Genomic DNA, 25,156 nt, shown 5'->3' on the forward strand with positions numbered 1-25,156 from the left:
TAGGTCATAAAGAGATCAAAATGTCAAATAATCATTTCTGCCTCATTTTGAAGTACAGAGTACTTGTTTTATATCATAAGCACCAAATTGCTTACTGAAATGAGTAGCTCTTCTCCAACCGACCGTGCAATGTCTCAGTCCAAACTGATTCCACATTTGGAAAAGACTTCTGCACCGGTTTTATAACAAGTCCATCGTTTCTGGAAGATCAGCTACGTTTAATCTACTGATCTCCTCCAGAAATTCTGTTGCTTCGGGGCAGTACAGAACTCCAAGAAACGCACTCTTAAAATGTCCTCCTTACTCGCCTACCAGAGGACAGGCCACGTGGCTGGTTTAAAACGTGCAGATAAAATGGACAAAATGCTAACATTTCCAGCCACGTTACTGTTAGAGGAATATTCTTTTTTTGTTAGGAAACAAGCCTATAAAACGTAGTCGTAAGGATGTTATCTTTATGCCTACGCTGTTCCCATTGGAACTAGCGTTGCACGTGCAACTTTTTTTTTCCAGATGGCAAAAGCTTGCGGATTTTTGGAGGCTGCTGCACAAAGGCGGTAAGTAAAGTTTTCAGAGGTTCATTTGTTTTGCTTGCAAAGTTTTCAGAGTGAAGTGATTAATGTAAAACTGAACTTTAGTCGTTTAAAAATACACTGGAGTTTGTACTTTGATTTCTGAGTACTTTGATTTTTGACTTCTGCCACTTGAAAGTTTGAAGTGAGCTGCAGCAGACCGCGGGACAGCAGAGCAACTTGAAAAGGGAGGAATTTTTCCCGTACTATGTTCAGTCTGGGTTTTTATTTGCATATTGAAATCTCTGAATATTCTTTCAAACTACAGATATTATATGACCTCCTAATTTAAAACCAACAGGAGGGATTCCCTTACCTACAGCAGTAAATGGATGATGCCTGTCACACTCGAAACCCAAATTTCTGTGTATCTTATATACGTGGTTCTGTGTAATGTTGTTAAGGGGAAAATGCTCCCTCTGAGCAGTGTACATTTCCCTCATGAAACTGAGGGAACTAATTTTTTAGGAAACTGAAAATTTAAAATACTCAGCATTTGTCCAAGGGATGTTAGATCAGTATCTAAGAGAGAATGCAGCATGAGGAATCCTGTCATCATACGTTTGAGAATGATAAAAGAAAATTTTCACGAGGAACTCTCCACCATGGGAAAGCTGCACTCTCCTCCTGGAAGGACGCCATGTCCTGGCACAGCGGGCAGCAGAAGTGGTGCAGGCCAGAGCACAACGCCTGGCCCTGGGGCACAGAGGTGGCATCAGCATCAGCGGCGGGGGGTACCGCTCGCCCCCCCCAGAGCTGGGCAATGGGGTGATGACAGGGGTGATCATGCCAGGGGCAATGCTGCCCACCTGGATGCAGCGGCGGTGGAACCAAGCGCTGTTGCAGGTGGGACAGACCAGGGTGCCATAGCAGGGCCGCTCCGCCACCGCCTCCTGGCAGATGAGGCAGACGGTCTGGTCCTGCTGGACCGCCCGCACCCGCTGCGTCGGCCGGTGCTTCCAGCAGAAGGACCTGCGGGACGGAGGGGACAGTTCAGCCCCAGCCCTCCTGCGCCCCGGCCCCCCAGGGCCAAGGCTGGTGCCCCCAGCTCCCGCCCAGGATGAAGCAGCCCCTGCCCGGGCGTGGGGTTTAAGGACGGCCTGGGCAGCTGCCCGCCAGCTGGGATGCAGATTGAGGCAGGGATAAAGGCAGGCACAGCCCTGCAGTGGGAGAAAGGTTGGGTTTGGGGGGTTTTGGGGGTTGGGTTGGTTTTTATCCCAGAGGGATCAAGGGGTTAAACAGGGGTGGCTGCAGAAGGAGAGGTGCTTGGAGGTTTAGCACTGTCCTTCAGCCCTGGCCAGACCCTAGAGATGGGCGCCCATGGGGGTGACCCTGCTGGTGCCGGGGGGCTCCAGGTCCCCGGGAATCACCTCGTCTCATGGGGAAAAGCCTCCCGCAGGCCCTGGAGCCCGTCCAGCAGCAATGGGGATGGCAAACGAAGGAAATTGGACCATACCAGGCCTCTCGCTCGTGTCAATCATTTCCTTAAAGACAAGAAGAAATTGAAGGGGACAGAGCGTACCCTCAGCAAGTTCGCTGATGAGGCAAAACTGGGAGGCCTGGCCGATACACCAGAAGGCTGTGCTGCTGTTCAGCGAGACCTGGGCAGGCCCGAGAGCTGGGGGGAGAGGAACCTAATGGAGTCCAACAAAGGCAAGGGCAGGGTCCTGCACCTAGGGAGGAATAACCCCATGCACCAGTACAGGTTAGGGTTGACCTGCTGGAAGGCAGCTCTGTGGAGAAGGACCTGGGAGTCCTGGTGGACAACAGGTTAACCGCAGGCCGGCAACGTGCCCTTGCCGCCAGGAAGGCCAACGGTATCCTGGGCTGCATCAGGAAGAGCGTGGCCAGCAGGCCGAGGGAGGCCATCCTCCCCCTCTGCTCTGCCCTGGTGAGGCCCTGTCTGGAGCGCTGTGTCCAGTTCTGGGCTCCCCACTTCAAGAAAGACAAGGAACTACTGCAGAGAGTCCAGCGAGGCCCACCAAGATGGTTAGGGGACTGGAGCACCTCTCTTATGAGGAAAGGCGGAGAGAGCTGGCTCTCTTTAGCCTGGAGGAGACTGAGAGGGGACCTTATCAACGCTTACAAACAGCTCAGGGGCGGGTGTCAGGAGGATGGGGCCAGGCTCTCTTCAGTGGTGCCCAGCGACAGGCTAAGGAACAACGGGCACAAACAGAAACACAGGACGTTCCAGCTGAACATGAGCTAAAACTTGGGCGGCCCATCCACAGCGCAGCTCCACAGCCCCCAACGCAGTGATGCTGCTGGGGCTGTTGCAAAGCAAATCCCTGTCTGGTTTCGGCTGGGACAGAGTTAATTTTCTCCCCAGTAGCTGCTCTAGTGCTGTGGTTTGGCGTTAGGATGAGAACCCTGTTGATCACCCCCGGAGGTTCCAGTTGTCGCTGAGCAGTGCTCACACTGGTCACGGCCGCCTCAGCCTCCCCTGCTCTGCCCGGGCACACGGAGCTGGGAGGGGGCACAGCCAGGGGGGCTGACCCAGACTGGCCCCGGGGCCATTCCGTACCTATGGCATCGTGCCCAGTATGGAAACTGGGGGGAGTTGGCCAGGAAGGGGGTAGTGCTGCTTGGGGCTGGGCATCAGTTGGCAGGTGGTGAGCAATGGCATCAGGCATCACTTGCTTTGTATTATTATTATTACTATTTTACTTTATTTCAGTTATTAAACTGTCTTTGTCAACCCACGGGTTTTCTCAATTTTACTCTTCCAATTGTGTCCCACATCCCACCGTGGGGGACTGAGCGAGCGGCTGGGTGGTGCTCAGTTGCTGGTTGGGGTTAAACCATGACAGTTGCCTGTCCACGGCGCAACTCCGCAGCCCCCCGACACAGGGGTGCTGCTGGGGCCGTTGCAAAGCAAAGCCCTGCCTGGAGCTTGCTGGTGTTGCTTCACGGCTGCCTGCTTGGGATTGCCGTCAGGGCTCTGGCCGTGGGGCTTCGTGCCCCAGCCTGGCTCACGGCCGCTGGGGTTCTTGCAGCAGCAGCAGGGTCGGTGTCAGGGAGGTCTGGGCGCTGGCTGGTCCCTGCCAGGCACCCAAATGGAATCTGAAAGTCGCAGCCCCATGGCCGATGCTTCCTCTGTGGCGGTTTCCTTGCCTTCTTCCAACTCAGCAAAACTGCGGGATCCTGACATCATTTCCTCGGTGTGATGCACTCCTTATTTCTTTCCTAGAAACCCTGTGCCCGCCCAGCGGCTGGGGGATAAAAGGAGGGCATCGCCACCGGGGCCGAGCATTGTGCAGAGGAGAGCCCTGCAGCCCCCAGCTCCAGCCCCGCTTGCAGATCCCTCAGCCCCCGCAGCACCATGAAGGTCCTCGCAGCCGCCCTGGTCGCTCTCCTCCTCGCGGCCACCCACTCCCCGTCCGAGGCCCATCTCGGTGAGGCCGGCGTCGCTGTGTCCTCCCCAGGGCTGGGGGTGCCATCGCTCCGCCGGGGCAGCTGGAGAGCCCCATCCCCGTCAGCGGGGACCCTCGTGGCTGTGGCGAGGGCTGGGAGCACTTGAACTGCAGCCTTCTTCAACGGGAAAAATTATTCTGTTTAACTTATTCAAGTTAAACGGCGTTTTTTTGCTAAGAAAAGGGAAAATACAAAACTAATTTAAACTATACCAAAATAATAATTTAAAACAAAATAATTTAAACTCTATCAATACTCCTGTTAATGAAGAGTCAGGAGTTTTGATGCCTAAAGAGTGTTTGTGCTATCAAACCCTTTGGGTGTCTCTGAAGTCCCTGCTGGAGCCCCGTGGTGGGAGAAGGGACCCACGGGGACCCCCTTGCCCTCCCCACGCCCTGGGTTCGCTGCTCCCCCCTGGGCAGGGCGACCTTGGCCCCACGGCAGCTGCTGCGGTGCTTCCCCCTCCCCAGTCCCCGGGTTCAGCTCCGGTGCCACCCAGCACGTCCCCACGGGGCGACACCAGCATCTCACCTGGGGCTGCCAGTGCTGCTCCTATTTGGGAAACGGCCTGGCAGCACCCGCGGTGCCAACAGCAGGGTTGGGGCCACCGCGGAGGCTCTCGCCCTGCGGTGCTCAGTGCTCACCAGTGCCCGTGTCGCTGCAGTCATTGCACTCCCAGGAGCTGGCACCTTCTCCTAGGGCAGAGCAGCGCTGGTGCGTCCCACGGGAGCCGCAGGAGCTGCAAAGCAGAAGCCTCCAGGGCCTGGGGGAGCAACAGGACCCACTGCCACCAAAGGCCCCTGAGCTGTGGGCTGCCAGCTCCGGCGCTGTGCTGAGCCCACCTCCACCCTGCTCCCCTCCGTGCCCGGCTCAGCATCCCAGGGAACCTCCATCCCTGCCCAAAGGAGGAGACGAAGGCATCGTCTCCTCGCCGGGGCTGTGGGCACCAGGGTCATTGGCACTCACCCATTCACCTCCGCCTGCTCCCGTCCCGCCGGGCACAGGCACTGGCTGGCGTCACAGGAGCTGTGCCGCTGATAATGGTCTGCGAAGGCCCCCTCCTCCTCCCAGGCAGCATCCCTGCGGGAGCCGGGGAGCACTCAGCCCCGGGGGCGTGGGGGACACCCCGCCGGCACGCAGGCGGACAGGAGGGGATCGGCCGGAGCATCGTACAGGGGGAGGGAGGCGGGGGGAGAGCACCGACCTGTCGGGGATTTTGATGCCCAGGCGAAACATCTCCTCCTGGAAGGACGCCATGTCCTGGCACAGCGGGCAGCGGAAGTGGTGCAGGCCAGAGCACAACGCCTGGCCCTGGGGCACAGAGGTGGCATCGGCATCAGCATCAGCGGCGGGGGGTACCGCTCGCCCCCCCCGGAGCTGGGCAATGGGGTGATGACAGGGGTGATCATGCCAGGGGCAATGCTGCCCACCTGGATGCAGCGGCGGTGGAACCAAGCGCTGTTGCAGGTGGGACAGACCAGGGTGCCGTAGCAGGGCCGCTCCGCCACCGCCTCCTGGCAGATGAGGCAGACGGTCTGGTCCTGCTGGACCGCCCGCACCCGCTGCGTCGGCCGGTGCTTCCAGCAGAAGGACCTGCGGGACGGAGGGGACAGTTCAGCCCCAGCCCTCCTCCGCCCCGGCCCCGGCCCCGCAGGGCGGCAACACTCACTTGAACTCCCCAAAGAACTGGGAGACGCAGCCTCGCTCGATGCCGCAGGGAAAGTGGAACACTCGGCGGCAGCGCCGGCCCCGGCAGGTGACCGAGGCGCCCCGCAGCCGGCAGACACAGCACCTCTGGGGACAGCACGGAGGTGGACGGCGTCAGCGCCGCACGCCCCCGGGAACCCTGGTTCGCCCTCACCCAGCACAGCCCCGCAACATTTCGGTGGGCCGCCTGGCCGGTGACGCCAGGCTGCTTATAAAGCCACCGGCCCTCTCCAAATCCCCAATTTCTGCAGAAATGGGCCTCCTTGCATGAAGGAGGATCTGGGGGGTTGCTTGCAGCCAGCTGCCAGAGCATCCCTGGGGGGTTGCTGGGCTGTGCAGCGCCGGACACGGGGCATGGGGACCAGGGTGGGGACACGTGCGCCCCGGCCTCACCTTCTGTGCCACCCGCTTCAGCTCCTCCTCTATGTCTGGGAAGAGGAAGCCATAGAAGCCTTCGTCATCGGCCCCTCTCTGGCTCAGCCTGCCGGCGTGGTACTGCGAGAGGGGAAAAGAAGGCGCGTGCCAGGGGCTGCCGGCGGTGCGGGGCTAGGGACCCGGGGGTGTCGGGGACCGGGGGGGTGTCGAGCCCCAGGGACTCACCAGGCAGTTCTCATGGACACATAGCCCACCCTGACGGCACAGCTGCCCAACGACTTGGGGGTCGCAGTCTGCCCGCTGACACAGCCCACACACTGCCGGGGGACAGCAGCACCGTCACCCCCAGCACCGCACCGGGGTGCCAGCTGGGGTAACGCCAGGAGCGGGATGGGGGAGAGGCCGGAGCACCTTCCCATGGCATGGGAGCCTCTGCTCGCACAGCCGGGCACCGGCCAAAATCCCCTCTGGCAGGTGCCCGGGGGGATGCTCTGTGCTCACCTTCCTCCTGGGGGGCCTGAGGCTTCCTTTTGCACGGGGGAGGCGCACAGGAGGGTCCTGCCTGCTCCTCCGGCGGCGCTGCCCGACGCTGGGCACGGCGGGACTGTGGCACCTTGCAGCGCCGTGACCTCAGCTCCATCTCCGCAAGTGGCTGCAGCGAAGGGGGTGGCTGGGCGTGGGGACAGCGGTGTGGTCAAAGACCGTTCCCACCCTCCAGCGTCCGTGGCAAACGCGCCACAGAGCTGGGGGCAGTTGCGCGGGGGTATTTGTCCAGCCCAGGGCGTTTGTGACACAGGTCCGCACACGCATATGGTCACAAACACAGTCCCGCATGTGCGGAGCCGTGTCACAAACGTCCCCACGCCCAGTCAGCACCTGCCGGCACCTGGGACCTGGGGCCAGGCGCGGGGCTGTGATCCAGGGAGGGAGGGAGCGCGGCATGGGCTTGTTGTGGTCATCATCTCCCTGCCCGCTGCTTCCAGCAGAAGGACCTGCGGGACGGAGGGGACAGTTCAGCCCCAGCCCTCCTGCGCCCCGGCCCCCCAGGGCCAAGGCTGGTGCCCCCAGCTCCCGCCCAGGATGAAGCAGCCCCTGCCCGGGCGTGGGGTTTAAGGACGGCCTGGGCAGCTGCCCGCCAGCTGGGATGCAGATTGAGGCAGGGATAAAGGCAGGCACAGCCCTGCAGTGGGAGAAAGGTTGGGTTTGGGGGGTTTTGGGGGTTGGGTTGGTTTTTATCCCAGAGGGATCAAGGGGTTAAACAGGGGTGGCTGCAGAAGGAGAGGTGCTTGGAGGTTTAGCACTGTCCTTCAGCCCTGGCCAGACCCTAGAGATGGGCGCCCATGGGGGTGACCCTGCTGGTGCCGGGGGGCTCCAGGTCCCCGGGAATCACCTCGTCTCATGGGGAAAAGCCTCCCGCAGGCCCTGGAGCCCGTCCAGCAGCAATGGGGATGGCAAACGAAGGAAATTGGACCATACCAGGCCTCTCGCTCGTGTCAATCATTTCCTTAAAGACAAGAAGAAATTGAAGGGGACAGAGCGTACCCTCAGCAAGTTCGCTGATGAGGCAAAACTGGGAGGCCTGGCCGATACACCAGAAGGCTGTGCTGCTGTTCAGCGAGACCTGGGCAGGCCCGAGAGCTGGGGGGAGAGGAACCTAATGGAGTCCAACAAAGGCAAGGGCAGGGTCCTGCACCTAGGGAGGAATAACCCCATGCACCAGTACAGGTTAGGGTTGACCTGCTGGAAAGCAGCTCTGTGGAGAAGGACCTGGGAGTCCTGGTGGACAACAGGTTAACCGCAGGCCGGCAACGTGCCCTTGCCGCCAGGAAGGCCAACGGTATCCTGGGCTGCATCAGGAAGAGCGTGGCCAGCAGGCCGAGGGAGGCCATCCTCCCCCTCTGCTCTGCCCTGGTGAGGCCCTGTCTGGAGCGCTGTGTCCAGTTCTGGGCTCCCCACTTCAAGAAAGACAAGGAACTACTGCAGAGAGTCCAGCGAGGCCCACCAAGATGGTTAGGGGACTGGAGCACCTCTCTTATGAGGAAAGGCGGAGAGAGCTGGCTCTCTTTAGCCTGGAGGAGACTGAGAGGGGACCTTATCAACGCTTACAAACAGCTCAGGGGCGGGTGTCAGGAGGATGGGGCCAGGCTCTCTTCAGTGGTGCCCAGCGACAGGCTAAGGAACAACGGGCACAAACAGAAACACAGGACGTTCCAGCTGAACATGAGCTAAAACTTGGGCGGCCCATCCACAGCGCAGCTCCACAGCCCCCAACGCAGTGATGCTGCTGGGGCTGTTGCAAAGCAAATCCCTGTCTGGTTTCGGCTGGGACAGAGTTAATTTTCTCCCCAGTAGCTGCTCTAGTGCTGTGGTTTGGCGTCAGGATGAGAACCCTGTTGATCACCCCCGGAGGTTCCAGTTGTCGCTGAGCAGTGCTCACACTGGTCACGGCCGCCTCAGCCTCCCCTGCTCTGCCCGGGCACACGGAGCTGGGAGGGGGCACAGCCAGGGGGGCTGACCCAGACTGGCCCCGGGGCCATTCCGTACCTATGGCATCGTGCCCAGTATGGAAACTGGGGGGAGTTGGCCAGGAAGGGGGTAGTGCTGCTTGGGGCTGGGCATCAGTTGGCAGGTGGTGAGCAATGGCATCAGGCATCACTTGCTTTGTATTATTATTATTACTATTTTACTTTATTTCAGTTATTAAACTGTCTTTGTCAACCCACGGGTTTTCTCAATTTTACTCTTCCAATTGTGTCCCACATCCCACTGTGGGGGACTGAGCGAGCGGCTGGGTGGTGCTCAGTTGCTGGTTGGGGTTAAACCATGACAGTTGCCTGTCCACGGCGCAACTCCGCAGCCCCCCGACACAGGGGTGCTGCTGGGGCCGTTGCAAAGCAAAGCCCTGCCTGGAGCTTGCTGGTGTCGCTTCACGGCTGCCTGCTTGGGATTGCCGTCAGGGCTCTGGCCGTGGGGCTTCGTGCCCCAGCCTGGCTCACGGCCACTGGGGTCCTTGCAGCAGCGGCAGGGTCGGTGTCAGGGGGGTCTGGGCGCTGGCTGGTCCCTGCCAGGCACCCAAATGGAATCTGAAAGTCGCAGCCCCATGGCCGGTGCTTCTGCTTCTGCGGTTTCCTTGCCTTCTTCCAACTCAGCAAAACTGCGGGATCCTGACATCATTTCCTCGGTGTGATGCACTCCTTATTTCTTTCCTAGAAACCCTGTGCCCGCCCAGCGGCTGGGGGATAAAAGGAGGGCATCGCCACCGGGGCCGAGCATTGTGCAGAGGAGAGCCCTGCAGCCCCCAGCTCCAGCCCCGCTTGCAGATCCCTCGGCCCCCACAGCGCCATGAAGGTCCTCGCAGCCGCCCTGGTCGCTCTCCTCCTCGCGGCCACCCACTCCCCGTCCGAGGCCCATCTCGGTGAGGCCGGCGTCGCTGTGTCCTCCCCAGGGCTGGGGGTGCCATCGCTCCACCAGGGCAGCTGGAGAGCCCCATCCCCGTCAGCGGGGACCCTCGTGGCTGTGGCGAGGGCTGGGAGCACTTGAACTGCAGCCTTCTTCAACGGGAAAAATTATTCTGTTTAACTTATTCAAGTTAAACGGCGTTTTTTTGCTAAGAAAAGGGAAAATACAAAACTAATTTAAACTATACCAAAATAATAATTTAAAACAAAATAATTTAAACTCTATCAATACTCCTGTTAATGAAGAGTCAGGAGTTTTGATGCCTAAAGAGTGTTTGTGCTATCAAACCCTTTGGGTGTCTCTGAAGTCCCTGCTGGAGCCCCGTGGTGGGAGAAGGGACCCACGGGGACCCCCTTGCCCTCCCCACGCCCTGGGTTCGCTGCTCCCCCCTGGGCAGGGCGACCTTGGCCCCACGGCAGCTGCTGCGGTGCTTCCCCCTCCCCAGTCCCCGCGTTCAGCTCCGGTGCCACCCAGCACGTCCCCACGGGGCGACACCAGCATCTCACCTGGGGCTGCCAGTGCTGCTCCTATTTGGGAAACGGCCTGGCAGCACCCGCGGTGCCAACAGCAGGGTTGGGGCCACCGCGGAGGCTCTCGCCCTGCGGTGCTCAGTGCTCACCAGTGCCCGTGTCGCTGCAGTCATTGCACTCCCAGGAGCTGGCACCTTCTCCTAGGGCAGAGCAGCGCTGGTGCGTCCCACGGGAGCCGCAGGAGCTGCAAAGCAGAAGCCTCCAGGGCCTGGGGGAGCAACAGGACCCACTGCCACCAAAGGCCCCTGAGCTGTGGGCTGCCAGCTCCGGCGCTGTGCTGAGCCCACCTCCACCCTGCTCCCCTCCGTGCCCGGCTCAGCATCCCAGGGAACCTCCATCCCTGCCCAAAGGAGGAGACGAAGGCATCGTCTCCTCGCCGGGGCTGTGGGCACCAGGGTCATTGGCACTCACCCATTCACCTCCGCCTGCTCCCGTCCCGCCGGGCACAGGCACTGGCTGGCGTCACAGGAGCTGTGCCGCTGATAATGGTCTGCGAAGGCCCCCTCCTCCTCCCAGGCAGCATCCCTGCGGGAGCCGGGGAGCACTCAGCCCCGGGGGCGTGGGGGACACCCCGCCGGCACGCAGGCGGACAGGAGGGGATCGGCCGGAGCATCGTACAGGGGGAGGGAGGCGGGGGGAGAGCACCGACCTGTCGGGGATTTTGATGCCCAGGCGAAACATCTCCTCCTGGAAGGACGCCATGTCCTGGCACAGCGGGCAGCGGAAGTGGTGCAGGCCAGAGCACAACGCCTGGCCCTGGGGCACAGAGGTGGCATCGGCATCAGCATCAGCGGCGGGGGGTACCGCTCGCCCCCCCCGGAGCTGGGCAATGGGGTGATGACAGGGGTGATCATGCCAGGGGCAATGCTGCCCACCTGGATGCAGCGGCGGTGGAACCAAGCGCTGTTGCAGGTGGGACAGACCAGGGTGCCATAGCAGGGCCGCTCCGCCACCGCCTCCTGGCAGATGAGGCAGACGGTCTGGTCCCGCTGGACCGCCCGCACCCGCTGCGTCGGCCGGTGCTTCCAGCAGAAGGACCTGCGGGACGGAGGGGACAGTTCAGCCCCAGCCCTCCTCCGCCCCGGCCCCGGCCCCGGCCCCGCAGGGCGGCAACACTCACTTGAACTCCCCAAAGAACTGGGAGACGCAGCCTCGCTCGATGCCGCAGGGAAAGTGGAACACTCGGCGGCAGCGCCGGCCCCGGCAGGTGACCGAGGCGCCCCGCAGCCGGCAGACACAGCACCTCTGGGGACAGCACAGAGGTGGACGGCGTCAGCGCCGCACGCCCCCGGGAACCCTGGTTCGCCCTCACCCAGCACAGCCCCGCAACATTTCGGTGGGCCGCCTGGCCGGTGACGCCAGGCTGCTTATAAAGCCACCGGCCCTCTCCAAATCCCCAATTTCTGCAGAAATGGGCCTCCTTGCATGAAGGAGGATCTGGGGGGTTGCTTGCAGCCAGCTGCCAGAGCATCCCTGGGGGGTTGCTGGGCTGTGCAGCGCCGGACACAGGGCATGGGGACCAGGGTGGGGACACGTGCGCCCCGGCCTCACCTTCTGTGCCACCCGCTTCAGCTCCTCCTCTATGTCTGGGAAGAGGAAGCCATAGAAGCCTTCGTCATCGGCCCCTCTCTGGCTCAGCCTGCCGGCGTGGTACTGCAAGAGGGGAAAAGAAGGTGCGTGCCAGGGGCTGCCGGCGGTGCGGGGCTAGGGACCCGGGGGTGTCGGGGACCGGGGGGGTGTCGAGCCCCAGGGACTCACCAGGCAGTTCTCATGGACACATAGCCCACCCTGACGGCACAGCTGCCCAACGACTTGGGGGTCGCAGTCTGCCCGCTGACACAGCCCACACACTGCCGGGGGACAGCAGCACCGTCACCCCCAGCACCGCACCGGGGTGCCAGCTGGGGTAACGCCATGTCCTGGCACAGCGGGCAGCGGAAGTGGTGCAGGCCAGAGCACAACGCCTGGCCCTGGGGCACAGAGGTGGCATCGGCATCAGCATCAGCGGCGGGGGGTACCGCTCGCCCCCCCCGGAGCTGGGCAATGGGGTGATGACAGGGGTGATCATGCCAGGGGCAATGCTGCCCACCTGGATGCAGCGGCGGTGGAACCAAGCGCTGTTGCAGGTGGGACAGACCAGGGTGCCATAGCAGGGCCGCTCCGCCACCGCCTCCTGGCAGATGAGGCAGACGGTCTGGTCCCGCTGGACCGCCCGCACCCGCTGCGTCGGCCGGTGCTTCCAGCAGAAGGACCTGCGGGACGGAGGGGACAGTTCAGCCCCAGCCCTCCTCCGCCCCGGCCCCGGCCCCGGCCCCGCAGGGCGGCAACACTCACTTGAACTCCCCAAAGAACTGGGAGACGCAGCCTCGCTCGATGCCGCAGGGAAAGTGGAACACTCGGCGGCAGCGCCGGCCCCGGCAGGTGACCGAGGCGCCCCGCAGCCGGCAGACACAGCACCTCTGGGGACAGCACAGAGGTGGACGGCGTCAGCGCCGCACGCCCCCGGGAACCCTGGTTCGCCCTCACCCAGCACAGCCCCGCAACATTTCGGTGGGCCGCCTGGCCGGTGACGCCAGGCTGCTTATAAAGCCACCGGCCCTCTCCAAATCCCCAATTTCTGCAGAAATGGGCCTCCTTGCATGAAGGAGGATCTGGGGGGTTGCTTGCAGCCAGCTGCCAGAGCATCCCTGGGGGGTTGCTGGGCTGTGCAGCGCCGGACACAGGGCATGGGGACCAGGGTGGGGACACGTGCGCCCCGGCCTCACCTTCTGTGCCACCCGCTTCAGCTCCTCCTCTATGTCTGGGAAGAGGAAGCCATAGAAGCCTTCGTCATCGGCCCCTCTCTGGCTCAGCCTGCCGGCGTGGTACTGCAAGAGGGGAAAAGAAGGTGCGTGCCAGGGGCTGCCGGCGGTGCGGGGCTAGGGACCCGGGGGTGTCGGGGACCGGGGGGGTGTCGAGCCCCAGGGACTCACCAGGCAGTTCTCATGGACACATAGCCCACCCTGACGGCACAGCTGCCCAACGACTTGGGGGTCGCAGTCTGCCCGCTGACACAGCCCACACACTGCCGGGGGACAGCAGCACCGTCACCCCCAGCACCGCACCGGGGTGCCAGCTGGGGTAACGCCAGGAGCGGGATGGGGGAGAGGCCGGAGCACCTTCCCATGGCATGGGAGCCTCTGCTCGCACAGCCGGGCACCGGCCAAAATCCCCTCTGGCAGGTGCCCGGGGGGATGCTCTGTGCTCACCTTCCTCCTGGGGGGCCTGAGGCTTCCTTTTGCACGGGGGAGGCGCACAGGAGGGTCCTGCCTGCTCCTCCGGCGGCGCTGCCCGACGCTGGGCACGGCGGGACTGTGGCACCTTGCAGCGCCGTGACCTCAGCTCCATCTCCGCAAGTGGCTGCAGCGAAGGGGGTGGCTGGGCGTGGGGACAGCGGTGTGGTCAAAGACCGTTCCCACCCTCCAGCGTCCGTGGCAAACGCGCCACAGAGCTGGGGGCAGTTGCGCGGGGGTATTTGTCCAGCCCAGGGCGTTTGTGACACAGGTCCGCACACGCATATGGTCACAAACACAGTCCCGCATGTGCGGAGCCGTGTCACAAACGTCCCCACGCCCAGTCAGCACCTGCCGGCACCTGGGACCTGGGGCCAGGCGCGGGGCTGTGATCCAGGGAGGGAGGGAGCGCGGCATGGGCTTGTTGTGGTCATCATCTCCCTGCCCGCTGCTTCCAGCAGAAGGACCTGCGGGACGGAGGGGACAGTTCAGCCCCAGCCCTCCTGCGCCCCGGCCCCCCAGGGCCAAGGCTGGTGCCCCCAGCTCCCGCCCAGGATGAAGCAGCCCCTGCCCGGGCGTGGGGTTTAAGGACGGCCTGGGCAGCTGCCCGCCAGCTGGGATGCAGATTGAGGCAGGGATAAAGGCAGGCACAGCCCTGCAGTGGGAGAAAGGTTGGGTTTGGGGGGTTTTGGGGGTTGGGTTGGTTTTTATCCCAGAGGGATCAAGGGGTTAAACAGGGGTGGCTGCAGAAGGAGAGGTGCTTGGAGGTTTAGCACTGTCCTTCAGCCCTGGCCAGACCCTAGAGATGGGCGCCCATGGGGGTGACCCTGCTGGTGCCGGGGGGCTCCAGGTCCCCGGGAATCACCTCGTCTCATGGGGAAAAGCCTCCCGCAGGCCCTGGAGCCCGTCCAGCAGCAATGGGGATGGCAAACGAAGGAAATTGGACCATACCAGGCCTCTCGCTCGTGTCAATCATTTCCTTAAAGACAAGAAGAAATTGAAGGGGACAGAGCGTACCCTCAGCAAGTTCGCTGATGAGGCAAAACTGGGAGGCCTGGCCGATACACCAGAAGGCTGTGCTGCTGTTCAGCGAGACCTGGGCAGGCCCGAGAGCTGGGGGGAGAGGAACCTAATGGAGTCCAACAAAGGCAAGGGCAGGGTCCTGCACCTAGGGAGGAATAACCCCATGCACCAGTACAGGTTAGGGTTGACCTGCTGGAAGGCAGCTCTGTGGAGAAGGACCTGGGAGTCCTGGTGGACAACAGGTTAACCGCAGGCCGGCAACGTGCCCTTGCCGCCAGGAAGGCCAACGGTATCCTGGGCTGCATCAGGAAGAGCGTGGCCAGCAGGCCGAGGGAGGCCATCCTCCCCCTCTGCTCTGCCCTGGTGAGGCCCTGTCTGGAGCGCTGTGTCCAGTTCTGGGCTCCCCACTTCAAGAAAGACAAGGAACTACTGCAGAGAGTCCAGCGAGGCCCACCAAGATGGTTAGGGGACTGGAGCACCTCTCTTATGAGGAAAGGCGGAGAGAGCTGGCTCTCTTTAGCCTGGAGGAGACTGAGAGGGGACCTTATCAACGCTTACAAACAGCTCAGGGGCGGGTGTCAGGAGGATGGGGCCAGGCTCTCTTCAGTGGTGCCCAGCGACAGGCTAAGGAACAACGGGCACAAACAGAAACACAGGATGTTCCAGCTGAACATGAGCTAAAACTTGGGCGGCCCATCCACAGCGCAGCTCCACAGCCCCCAACGCAGTGATGCTGCTGGGGCTGTTGCAAAGCAAATCCCTGTCTGGTTTCGGCTGGGACAGAGTTAATTTTCTCCCCAGTAGCTGCTCTAGTGCTGTGGTTTGGCGTTAGGATGAGAACCCTGTTGATCACCCCCGGAGGTTCCAGTTGTCGCTGAGCAGTGCTCACACTGGTCACGGCCGCCTCAGCCTCCCCTGCTCTGCCCGGGCACACGGAGCTGGGAGGGGGCACAGCCAGGGGGGCTGACCCAGACTGGCCCCGGGGCCATTCCGTACCTATGGCATCGTGCCCAGTATGGAAACTGGGGGGAGCTGGCCAGGAAGGGGGTAGTGCTGCTTGGGGCTGGGCATCAGTTGGCAGGTGGTGAGCAATGGCATCAGGCATCACTTGCTTTGTATTATTATTATTACTATTTTACTTTATTTCAGTTATTAAACTGTCTTTGTCAACCCACGGGTTTTCTCAATTTTACTCTTCCAATTGTGTCCCACATCCCACCGTGGGGGACTGAGCGAGCGGCTGGGTGGTGCTCAGTTGCTGGTTGGGGTTAAACCATGACAGTTGCCTGTCCACGGCGCAACTCCGCAGCCCCCCGACACAGGGGTGCTGCTGGGGCCGTTGCAAAGCAAAGCCCTGCCTGGAGCTTGCTGGTGTTGCTTCACGGCTGCCTGCTTGGGATTGCCGTCAGGGCTCTGGCCGTGGGGCTTCGTGCCCCAGCCTGGCTCACGGCCACTGGGGTTCTTGCAGCAGCGGCAGGGTCGGTGTCAGGGGGGTCTGGGCGCTGGCCGGTCCCTGCCAGGCACCCAAATGGAATCTGAAAGTCGCAGCCCCATGGCCGATGCTTCCTCTGTGGCGGTTTCCTTGCCTTCTTCCAACTCAGCAAAACTGCGGGATCCTGACATCATTTCCTCGGTGTGATGCACTCCTTATTTCTTTCCTTGAAACCCTGTGCCCGCCCAGCAGCTGGGGGATAAAAGGAGGGCATCGCCACCGGGGCCGAGCATCGTGCAGAGGAGAGCCCTGCAGCCCCCAGCTCCAGCCCCGCTTGCAGATCCCTCAGCCCCCGCAGCACCATGAAGGTCCTCGCAGCCGCCCTGGTCGCTCTCCTCCTCGTGGCCACCTGCTCCCCGTCCGAGGCCCGTCTCGGTGAGGCCGGCGTCGCTGTGTCCTCCCCAGGGCTGGGGGTGCCATCGCTCCGCCGGGGCAGCTGGAGAGCCCCATCCCCGTCAGCGGGGACCCTCGTGGCTGTGGCGAGGGCTGGGAGCACTTGAACTGCAGCCTTCTTCAACGGGAAAAATTATTCTGTTTAACTTATTCAAGTTAAACGGCGTTTTTTTGCTAAGAAAAGGGAAAATACAAAACTAATTTAAACTATACCAAAATAATAATTTAAAACAAAATAATTTAAACTCTATCAATACTCCTGTTAATGAAGAGTCAGGAGTTTTGATGCCTAAAGAGTGTTTGTGCTATCAAACCCTTTGGGTGTCTCTGAAGTCCCTGCTGGAGCCCCGTGGTGGGAGAAGGGACCCACGGGGACCCCCTTGCCCTCCCCACGCCCTGGGTTCGCTGCTCCCCCCTGGGCAGGGCGACCTTGGCCCCACGGCAGCTGCTGCGGTGCTTCCCCCTCCCCAGTCCCCGGGTTCAGCTCCGGTGCCACCCAGCACGTCCCCACGGGGCGACACCAGCATCTCACCTGGGGCTGCCAGTGCTGCTCCTATTTGGGAAACGGCCTGGCAGCACCCGCGGTGCCAACAGCAGGGTTGGGGCCACCGCGGAGGCTCTCGCCCTGCAGTGCTCAGTGCTCACCAGTGCCCGTGTCGCTGCAGTCATTGCACTCCCAGGAGCTGGCACCTTCTCCTAGGGCAGAGCAGCGCTGGTGCGTCCCACGGGAGCCGCAGGAGCTGCAAAGCAGAAGCCTCCAGGGCCTGGGGGAGCAACAGGACCCACTGCCACCAAAGGCCCCTGAGCTGTGGGCTGCCAGCTCCGGCGCTGTGCTGAGCCCACCTCCACCCTGCTCCCCTCCGTGCCCGGCTCAGCATCCCAGGGAACCTCCATCCCTGCCCAAAGGAGGAGACGAAGGCATCGTCTCCTCGCCGGGGCTGTGGGCACCAGGGTCATTGGCACTCACCCATTCACCTCCGCCTGCTCCCGTCCCGCCGGGCACAGGCACTGGCTGGCGTCACAGGAGCTGTGCCGCTGATAATGGTCTGCGAAGGCCCCCTCCTCCTCCCAGGCAGCATCCCTGCGGGAGCCGGGGAGCACTCAGCCCCGGGGGCGTGGGGGACACCCCGCCGGCACGCAGGCGGACAGGAGGGGATCGGCCGGAGCATCGTACAGGGGGAGGGAGGCGGGGGGAGAGCACCGACCTGTCGGGGATTTTGATGCCCAGGCGAAACATCTCCTCCTGGAAGGACGCCATGTCCTGGCACAGCGGGCAGCGGAAGTGGTGCAGGCCAGAGCACAACGCCTGGCCCTGGGGCACAGAGGTGGCATCGGCATCAGCATCAGCGGCGGGGGGTACCGCTCGCCCCCCCCGGAGCTGGGCAATGGGGTGATGACAGGGGTGATCATGCCAGGGGCAATGCTGCCCACCTGGATGCAGCGGCGGTGGAACCAAGCGCTGTTGCAGGTGGGACAGACCAGGGTGCCGTAGCAGGGCCGCTCCGCCACCGCCTCCTGGCAGATGAGGCAGACGGTCTGGTCCTGCTGGACCGCCCGCACCCGCTGCGTCGGCCGGTGCTTCCAGCAGAAGGACCTGCGGGACGGAGGGGACAGTTCAGCCCCAGCCCTCCTCCGCCCCGGCCCCGGCCCCGCAGGGCGGCAACACTCACTTGAACTCCCCAAAGAACTGGGAGACGCAGCCTCGCTCGATGCCGCAGGGAAAGTGGAACACTCGGCGGCAGCGCCGGCCCCGGCAGGTGACCGAGGCGCCCCGCAGCCGGCAGACACAGCACCTCTGGGGACAGCACGGAGGTGGACGGCGTCAGCGCCGCACGCCCCCGGGAACCCTGGTTCGCCCTCACCCAGCACAGCCCCGCAACATTTCGGTGGGCCGCCTGGCCGGTGACGCCAGGCTGCTTATAAAGCCACCGGCCCTCTCCAAATCCCCAATTTCTGCAGAAATGGGCCTCCTTGCATGAAGGAGGATCTGGGGGGTTGCTTGCAGCCAGCTGCCAGAGCATCCCTGGGGGGTTGCTGGGCTGTGCAGCGCCGGACACAGGGCATGGGGACCAGGGTGGGGACACGTGCGCCCCGGCCTCACCTTCTGTGCCACCCGCTTCAGCTCCTCCTCTATGTCTGGGAAGAGGAAGCCATAGAAGCCTTCGTCATCGGCCCCTCTCTGGCTCAGCCTGCCGGCGTGGTACTGCGAGAGGGGAAAAGAAGGCGCGTGCCAGGGGCTGCCGGCGGTGCGGGGCTAGGGACCCGGGGGTGTCGGGGACCGGGGGGGTGTCGAGCCCCAGGGACTCACCAGGCAGTTCTCATGGACACATAGCCCACCCTGACGGCACAGCTGCCCAACGACTTGGGGGTCGCAGTCTGCCCGCTGACACAGCCCACACACTGCCGGGGGACAGCAGCACCGTCACCCCCAGCACCGCACCGGGGTGCCAGCTGGGGTAACGCCAGGAGCGGGATGGGGGAGAGGCCGGAGCACCTTCCCATGGCATGGGAGCCTCTGCTCGCACAGCCGGGCACCGGCCAAAATCCCCTCTGGCAGGTGCCCGGGGGGATGCTCTGTGCTCACCTTCCTCCTGGGGGGCCTGAGGCTTCCTTTTGCACGGGGGAGGCGCACAGGAGGGTCCTGCCTGCTCCTCCGGCGGCGCTGCCCGACGCTGGGCACGGCGGGACTGTGGCACCTTGCAGCGCCGTGACCTCAGCTCCATCTCCGCAAGTGGCTGCAGCGAAGGGGGTGGCTGGGCGTGGGGACAGCGGTGTGGTCAAAGACCGTTCCCACCCTCCAGCGTCCGTGGCAAACGCGCCACAGAGCTGGGGGCAGTTGCACGGGGGGTATTTATCCAGCCCAGGGCGTTTGTGACACAGGTCCGCACACGCATATGGTCACAAACACAGTCCCGCGTGTGCGGAGCCGTGTCACAAACGTCCCCACGCCCAGTCAGCACCTGCCGGCACCTGGGACCTGGGGCCAGGCGCGGGGCTGTGATCCAGGGAGGGAGGGAGCGTGGCATGGGCTTGTTGTGGTCATCATCTCCCTGCCCGCTGCTTCCAGCAGAAGGACCTGCGGGACGGAGGGGACAGTTCAGCCCCAGCCCTCCTGCGCCCCGGCCCCCCAGGGCCAAGGCTGGTGCCCCCAGCTCCCCCCCAGGATGAAGCAGCCCCTGCCCGGGCGTGGGGTTTAAGGACGGCCTGGGCAGCTGCCCGCCAGCTGGGATGCAGATTGAGGCAGGGATAAAGGCAGGCACAGCCCTGCAGTGGGAGAAAGGTTGGGTTTGGGGGGTTTTGGGGGTTGGGTTGGTTTTTATCCCAGAGGGATCAAGGGGTTAAACAGGGGTGGCTGCAGAAGGAGAGGTGCTTGGAGGTTTAGCACTGTCCTTCAGCCCTGGCCAGACCCTAGAGATGGGCGCCCATGGGGGTGACCCTGCTGGTGCCGGGGGGCTCCAGGTCCCCGGGAATCACCTCGTCTCATGGGGAAAAGCCTCCCGCAGGCCCTGGAGCCCGTCCAGCAGCAATGGGGATGGCAAACGAAGGAAATTGGACCATACCAGGCCTCTCGCTCGTGTCAATCATTTCCTTAAAGACAAGAAGAAATTGAAGGGGACAGAGCGTACCCTCAGCAAGTTCGCTGATGAGGCAAAACTGGGAGGCCTGGCCGATACACCAGAAGGCTGTGCTGCTGTTCAGCGAGACCTGGGCAGGCCCGAGAGCTGGGGGGAGAGGAACCTAATGGAGTCCAACAAAGGCAAGGGCAGGGTCCTGCACCTAGGGAGGAATAACCCCATGCACCAGTACAGGTTAGGGTTGACCTGCTGGAAAGCAGCTCTGTGGAGAAGGACCTGGGAGTCCTGGTGGACAACAGGTTAACCGCAGGCCGGCAACGTGCCCTTGCCGCCAGGAAGGCCAACGGTATCCTGGGCTGCATCAGGAAGAGCGTGGCCAGCAGGCCGAGGGAGGCCATCCTCCCCCTCTGCTCTGCCCTGGTGAGGCCCTGTCTGGAGCGCTGTGTCCAGTTCTGGGCTCCCCACTTCAAGAAAGACAAGGAACTACTGCAGAGAGTCCAGCGAGGCCCACCAAGATGGTTAGGGGACTGCAGCACCTCTCTTATGAGGAAAGGCGGAGAGAGCTGGCTCTCTTTAGCCTGGAGGAGACTGAGAGGGGACCTTATCAACGCTTACAAACAGCTCAGGGGCGGGTGTCAGGAGGATGGGGCCAGGCTCTCTTCAGTGGTGCCCAGCGACAGGCTAAGGAACAACGGGCACAAACAGAAACACAGGATGTTCCAGCTGAACATGAGCTAAAACTTGGGCGGCCCATCCACAGCGCAGCTCCACAGCCCCCAACGCAGTGATGCTGCTGGGGCTGTTGCAAAGCAAATCCCTGTCTGGTTTCGGCTGGGACAGAGTTAATTTTCTCCCCAGTAGCTGCTCTAGTGCTGTGGTTTGGCGTTAGGATGAGAACCCTGTTGATCACCCCCGGAGGTTCCAGTTGTCGCTGAGCAGTGCTCACACTGGTCAAGGCCGCCTCAGCCTCCCCTGCTCTGCCCGGGCACACGGAGCTGGGAGGGGGCACAGCCAGGGGGGCTGACCCAGCCTGGCCCCGGGGCCATTCCGTACCTATGGCATCGTGCCCAGTATGGAAACTGGGGGGAGCTGGCCAGGAAGGGGGTAGTGCTGCTTGGGGCTGGGCATCAGTTGGCAGGTGGTGAGCAATGGCATCAGGCATCACTTGCTTTGTATTATTATTATTACTATTTTACTTTATTTCAGTTATTAAACTGTCTTTGTCAACCCACAGGTTTTCTCAATTTTACTCTTCCAATTGTGTCCCACATCCCACCGTGGGGGACTGAGCGAGCGGCTGGGTGGTGCTCAGTTGCTGGTTGGGGTTAAACCATGACAGTTGCCTGTCCACGGCGCAACTCCGCAGCCCCCCGACACAGGGGTGCTGCTGGGGCCGTTGCAAAGCAAAGCCCTGCCTGGAGCTTGCTGGTGTTGCTTCACGGCTGCCTGCTTGGGATTGCCGTCAGGGCTCTGGCCGTGGGGCTTCGTGCCCCAGCCTGGCTCACGGCCACTGGGGTTCTTGCAGCAGCGGCAGGGTCGGTGTCAGGGGGGTCTGGGCGCTGGCCGGTCCCTGCCAGGCACCCAAATGGAATCTGAAAGTCGCAGCCCCATGGCCGATGCTTCCTCTGTGGCGGTTTCCTTGCCTTCTTCCAACTCAGCAAAACTGCGGGATCCTGACATCATTTCCTCGGTGTGATGCACTCCTTATTTCTTTCCTTGAAACCCTGTGCCCGCCCAGCAGCTGGGGGATAAAAGGAGGGCATCGCCACCGGGGCCGAGCATTGTGCAGAGGAGAGCCCTGCAGCCCCCAGCTCCAGCCCCGCTTGCAGATCCCTCAGCCCCCGCAGCACCATGAAGGTCCTCGCAGCCGCCCTGGTCGCTCTCCTCCTCGTGGCCACCTGCTCCCCGTCCGAGGCCCGTCTCGGTGAGGCCGGCGTCGCTGTGTCCTCCCCAGGGCTGGGGGTGCCATCGCTCCGCCGGGGCAGCTGGAGAGCCCCATCCCCGTCAGCGGGGACCCTCGTGGCTGTGGCGAGGGCTGGGAGCACTTGAACTGCAGCCTTCTTCAACGGGAAAAATTATTCTGTTTAACTTATTCAAGTTAAACGGCGTTTTTTTGCTAAGAAAAGGGAAAATACAAAACTAATTTAAACTATACCAAAATAATAATTTAAAACAAAATAATTTAAACTCTATCAATACTCCTGTTAATGAAGAGTCAGGAGTTTTGATGCCTAAAGAGTGTTTGTGCTATCAAACCCTTTGGGTGTCTCTGAAGTCCCTGCTGGAGCCCCGTGGTGGGAGAAGGGACCCACGGGGACCCTCTTGCCCTCCCCACGCCCTGGGTTCGCTGCTCCCCCCTGGGCAGGGCGACCTTGGCCCCACGGCAGCTGCTGCGGTGCTTCCCCCTCCCCAGTCCCCGCGTTCAGCTCCGGTGCCACCCAGCACGTCCCCACGGGGCGACACCAGCATCTCACCTGGGGCTGCCAGTGCTGCTCCTATTTGGGAAACGGCCTGGCAGCACCCGCGGTGCCAACAGCAGGGTTGGGGCCACCGCGGAGGCTCTCGCCCTGCGGTGCTCAGTGCTCACCAGTGCCCGTGTCGCTGCAGTCATTGCACTCCCAGGAGCTGGCACCTTCTCCTAGGGCAGAGCAGCGCTGGTGCGTCCCACGGGAGCCGCAGGAGCTGCAAAGCAGAAGCCTCCAGGGCCTGGGGGAGCAACAGGACCCACTGCCACCAAAGGCCCCTGAGCTGTGGGCTGCCAGCTCCGGCGCTGTGCTGAGCCCACCTCCACCCTGCTCCCCTCCGTGCCCGGCTCAGCATCCCAGGGAACCTCCATCCCTGCCCAAAGGAGGAGACGAAGGCATCGTCTCCTCGCCGGGGCTGTGGGCACCAGGGTCATTGGCACTCACCCATTCACCTCCGCCTGCTCCCGTCCCGCCGGGCACAGGCACTGGCTGGCGTCACAGGAGCTGTGCCGCTGATAATGGTCTGCGAAGGCCCCCTCCTCCTCCCAGGCAGCATCCCTGCGGGAGCCGGGGAGCACTCAGCCCCGGGGGCGTGGGGGACACCCCGCCGGCACGCAGGCGGACAGGAGGGGATCGGCCGGAGCATCGTACAGGGGGAGGGAGGCGGGGGGAGAGCACCGACCTGTCGGGGATTTTGATGCCCAGGCGAAACATCTCCTCCTGGAAGGACGCCATGTCCTGGCACAGCGGGCAGCGGAAGTGGTGCAGGCCAGAGCACAACGCCTGGCCCTGGGGCACAGAGGTGGCATCGGCACCAGCATCAGCGGCGGGGGGTACCGCTCGCCCCCCCCGGAGCTGGGCAATGGGGTGATGACAGGGGTGATCATGCCAGGGGCAATGCTGCCCACCTGGATGCAGCGGCGGTGGAACCAAGCGCTGTTGCAGGTGGGACAGACCAGGGTGCCGTAGCAGGGCCGCTCCGCCACCGCCTCCTGGCAGATGAGGCAGACGGTCTGGTCCTGCTGGACCGCCCGCACCCGCTGCGTCGGCCGGTGCTTCCAGCAGAAGGACCTGCGGGACGGAGGGGACAGTTCAGCCCCAGCCCTCCTCCGCCCCAGCCCCGGCCCCGGCCCCGCAGGGCGGCAACACTCACTTGAACTCCCCAAAGAACTGGGAGACGCAGCCTCGCTCGATGCCGCAGGGAAAGTGGAACACTCGGCGGCAGCGCCGGCCCCGGCAGGTGACCGAGGCGCCCCGCAGCCGGCAGACACAGCACCTCTGGGGACAGCACGGAGGTGGACGGCGTCAGCGCCGCACGCCCCCGGGAACCCTGGTTCGCCCTCACCCAGCACAGCCCCGCAACATTTCGGTGGGCCGCCTGGCCGGTGACGCCAGGCTGCTTATAAAGCCACCGGCCCTCTCCAAATCCCCAATTTCTGCAGAAATGGGCCTCCTTGCATGAAGGAGGATCTGGGGGGTTGCTTGCAGCCAGCTGCCAGAGCATCCCTGGGGGGTTGCTGGGCTGTGCAGCGCCGGACACAGGGCATGGGGACCAGGGTGGGGACACGTGCGCCCCGGCCTCACCTTCTGTGCCACCCGCTTCAGCTCCTCCTCTATGTCTGGGAAGAGGAAGCCATAGAAGCCTTCGTCATCGGCCCCTCTCTGGCTCAGCCTGCCGGCGTGGTACTGCGAGAGGGGAAAAGAAGGCGCGTGCCAGGGGCTGCCGGCGGTGCGGGGCTAGGGACCCGGGGGTGTCGGGGACCGGGGGGGTGTCGAGCCCCAGGGACTCACCAGGCAGTTCTCATGGACACATAGCCCACCCTGACGGCACAGCTGCCCAACGACTTGGGGGTCGCAGTCTGCCCGCTGACACAGCCCACACACTGCCGGGGGACAGCAGCACCGTCACCCCCAGCACCGCACCGGGGTGCCAGCTGGGGTAACGCCAGGAGCGGGATGGGGGAGAGGCCGGAGCACCTTCCCATGGCATGGGAGCCTCTGCTCGCACAGCCGGGCACCGGCCAAAATCCCCTCTGGCAGGTGCCCGGGGGGATGCTCTGTGCTCACCTTCCTCCTGGGGGGCCTGAGGCTTCCTTTTGCACGGGGGAGGCGCACAGGAGGGTCCTGCCTGCTCCTCCGGCGGCGCTGCCCGACGCTGGGCACGGCGGGACTGTGGCACCTTGCAGCGCCGTGACCTCAGCTCCATCTCCGCAAGTGGCTGCAGCGAAGGGGGTGGCTGGGCGTGGGGACAGCGGTGTGGTCAAAGACCGTTCCCACCCTCCAGCGTCCGTGGCAAACGCGCCACAGAGCTGGGGGCAGTTGCACGGGGGGGTATTTATCCAGCCCAGGGCGTTTGTGACACAGGTCCGCACACGCATATGGTCACAAACACAGTCCCGCATGTGCGGAGCCGTGTCACAAACGTCCCCACGCCCAGTCAGCACCTGCCGGCACCTGGGACCTGGGGCCAGGCGCGGGGCTGTGATCCAGGGAGGGAGGGAGCGCGGCATGGGCTTGTTGTGGTCATCATCTCCCTGCCCGCTGCTTCCAGCAGAAGGACCTGCGGGACGGAGGGGACAGTTCAGCCCCAGCCCTCCTGCGCCCCGGCCCCCCAGGGCCAAGGCTGGTGCCCCCAGCTCCCCCCCAGGATGAAGCAGCCCCTGCCCGGGCGTGGGGTTTAAGGACGGCCTGGGCAGCTGCCCGCCAGCTGGGATGCAGATTGAGGCAGGGATAAAGGCAGGCACAGCCCTGCAGTGGGAGAAAGGTTGGGTTTGGGGGGTTTTGGGGGTTGGGTTGGTTTTTATCCCAGAGGGATCAAGGGGTTAAACAGGGGTGGCTGCAGAAGGAGAGGTGCTTGGAGGTTTAGCACTGTCCTTCAG

General features: G+C 63.1%; 3 protein-coding genes across 3 annotated transcripts; all 3 read right to left on the reverse strand.

Moving 5' to 3' along the window:
* Positions 1 to 218: 218 nt before the first annotated feature.
* Positions 219 to 6,708, reverse strand: LOC309598036 (PHD finger protein 7-like; the record flags this gene model as incomplete). Its single annotated transcript, XM_082328123.1, has 11 exons — positions 219 to 308; positions 1,382 to 1,544; positions 3,097 to 3,163; positions 4,631 to 4,749; positions 4,953 to 5,066; positions 5,191 to 5,297; positions 5,417 to 5,579; positions 5,656 to 5,780; positions 6,087 to 6,188; positions 6,294 to 6,385; positions 6,570 to 6,708. The coding sequence occupies 11 exons, from the start codon at positions 6,706 to 6,708 to the stop codon at positions 219 to 221; spliced, it is 1,281 nt and encodes a 426-aa protein (XP_082184249.1).
* A 7,589-nt stretch (positions 6,709 to 14,297) lies between these two features.
* Positions 14,298 to 18,960, reverse strand: LOC309598037 (PHD finger protein 7-like; the record flags this gene model as incomplete). Its single annotated transcript, XM_082328124.1, has 9 exons — positions 14,298 to 14,308; positions 16,883 to 16,977; positions 17,205 to 17,318; positions 17,443 to 17,549; positions 17,669 to 17,831; positions 17,908 to 18,032; positions 18,339 to 18,440; positions 18,546 to 18,637; positions 18,822 to 18,960. 9 exons carry the CDS (start codon positions 18,958 to 18,960, stop codon positions 14,298 to 14,300), a joined length of 948 nt encoding a protein of 315 aa, XP_082184250.1.
* Positions 18,961 to 19,814: 854 nt separating this feature from the next.
* Positions 19,815 to 24,483, reverse strand: LOC309598038 (PHD finger protein 7-like; the record flags this gene model as incomplete). Its single annotated transcript, XM_082328125.1, has 9 exons — positions 19,815 to 19,825; positions 22,400 to 22,494; positions 22,722 to 22,835; positions 22,960 to 23,066; positions 23,186 to 23,348; positions 23,431 to 23,555; positions 23,862 to 23,963; positions 24,069 to 24,160; positions 24,345 to 24,483. 9 exons carry the CDS (start codon positions 24,481 to 24,483, stop codon positions 19,815 to 19,817), a joined length of 948 nt encoding a protein of 315 aa, XP_082184251.1.
* Between the last annotated feature and the right edge of the window lie 673 nt (positions 24,484 to 25,156).

This window comes from Platalea leucorodia (genome assembly GCF_965183815.1).
Source record: "Platalea leucorodia genome assembly, chromosome: 16".
In the NCBI taxonomy this organism is placed as follows: domain Eukaryota; kingdom Metazoa; phylum Chordata; class Aves; order Pelecaniformes; family Threskiornithidae; genus Platalea; species Platalea leucorodia.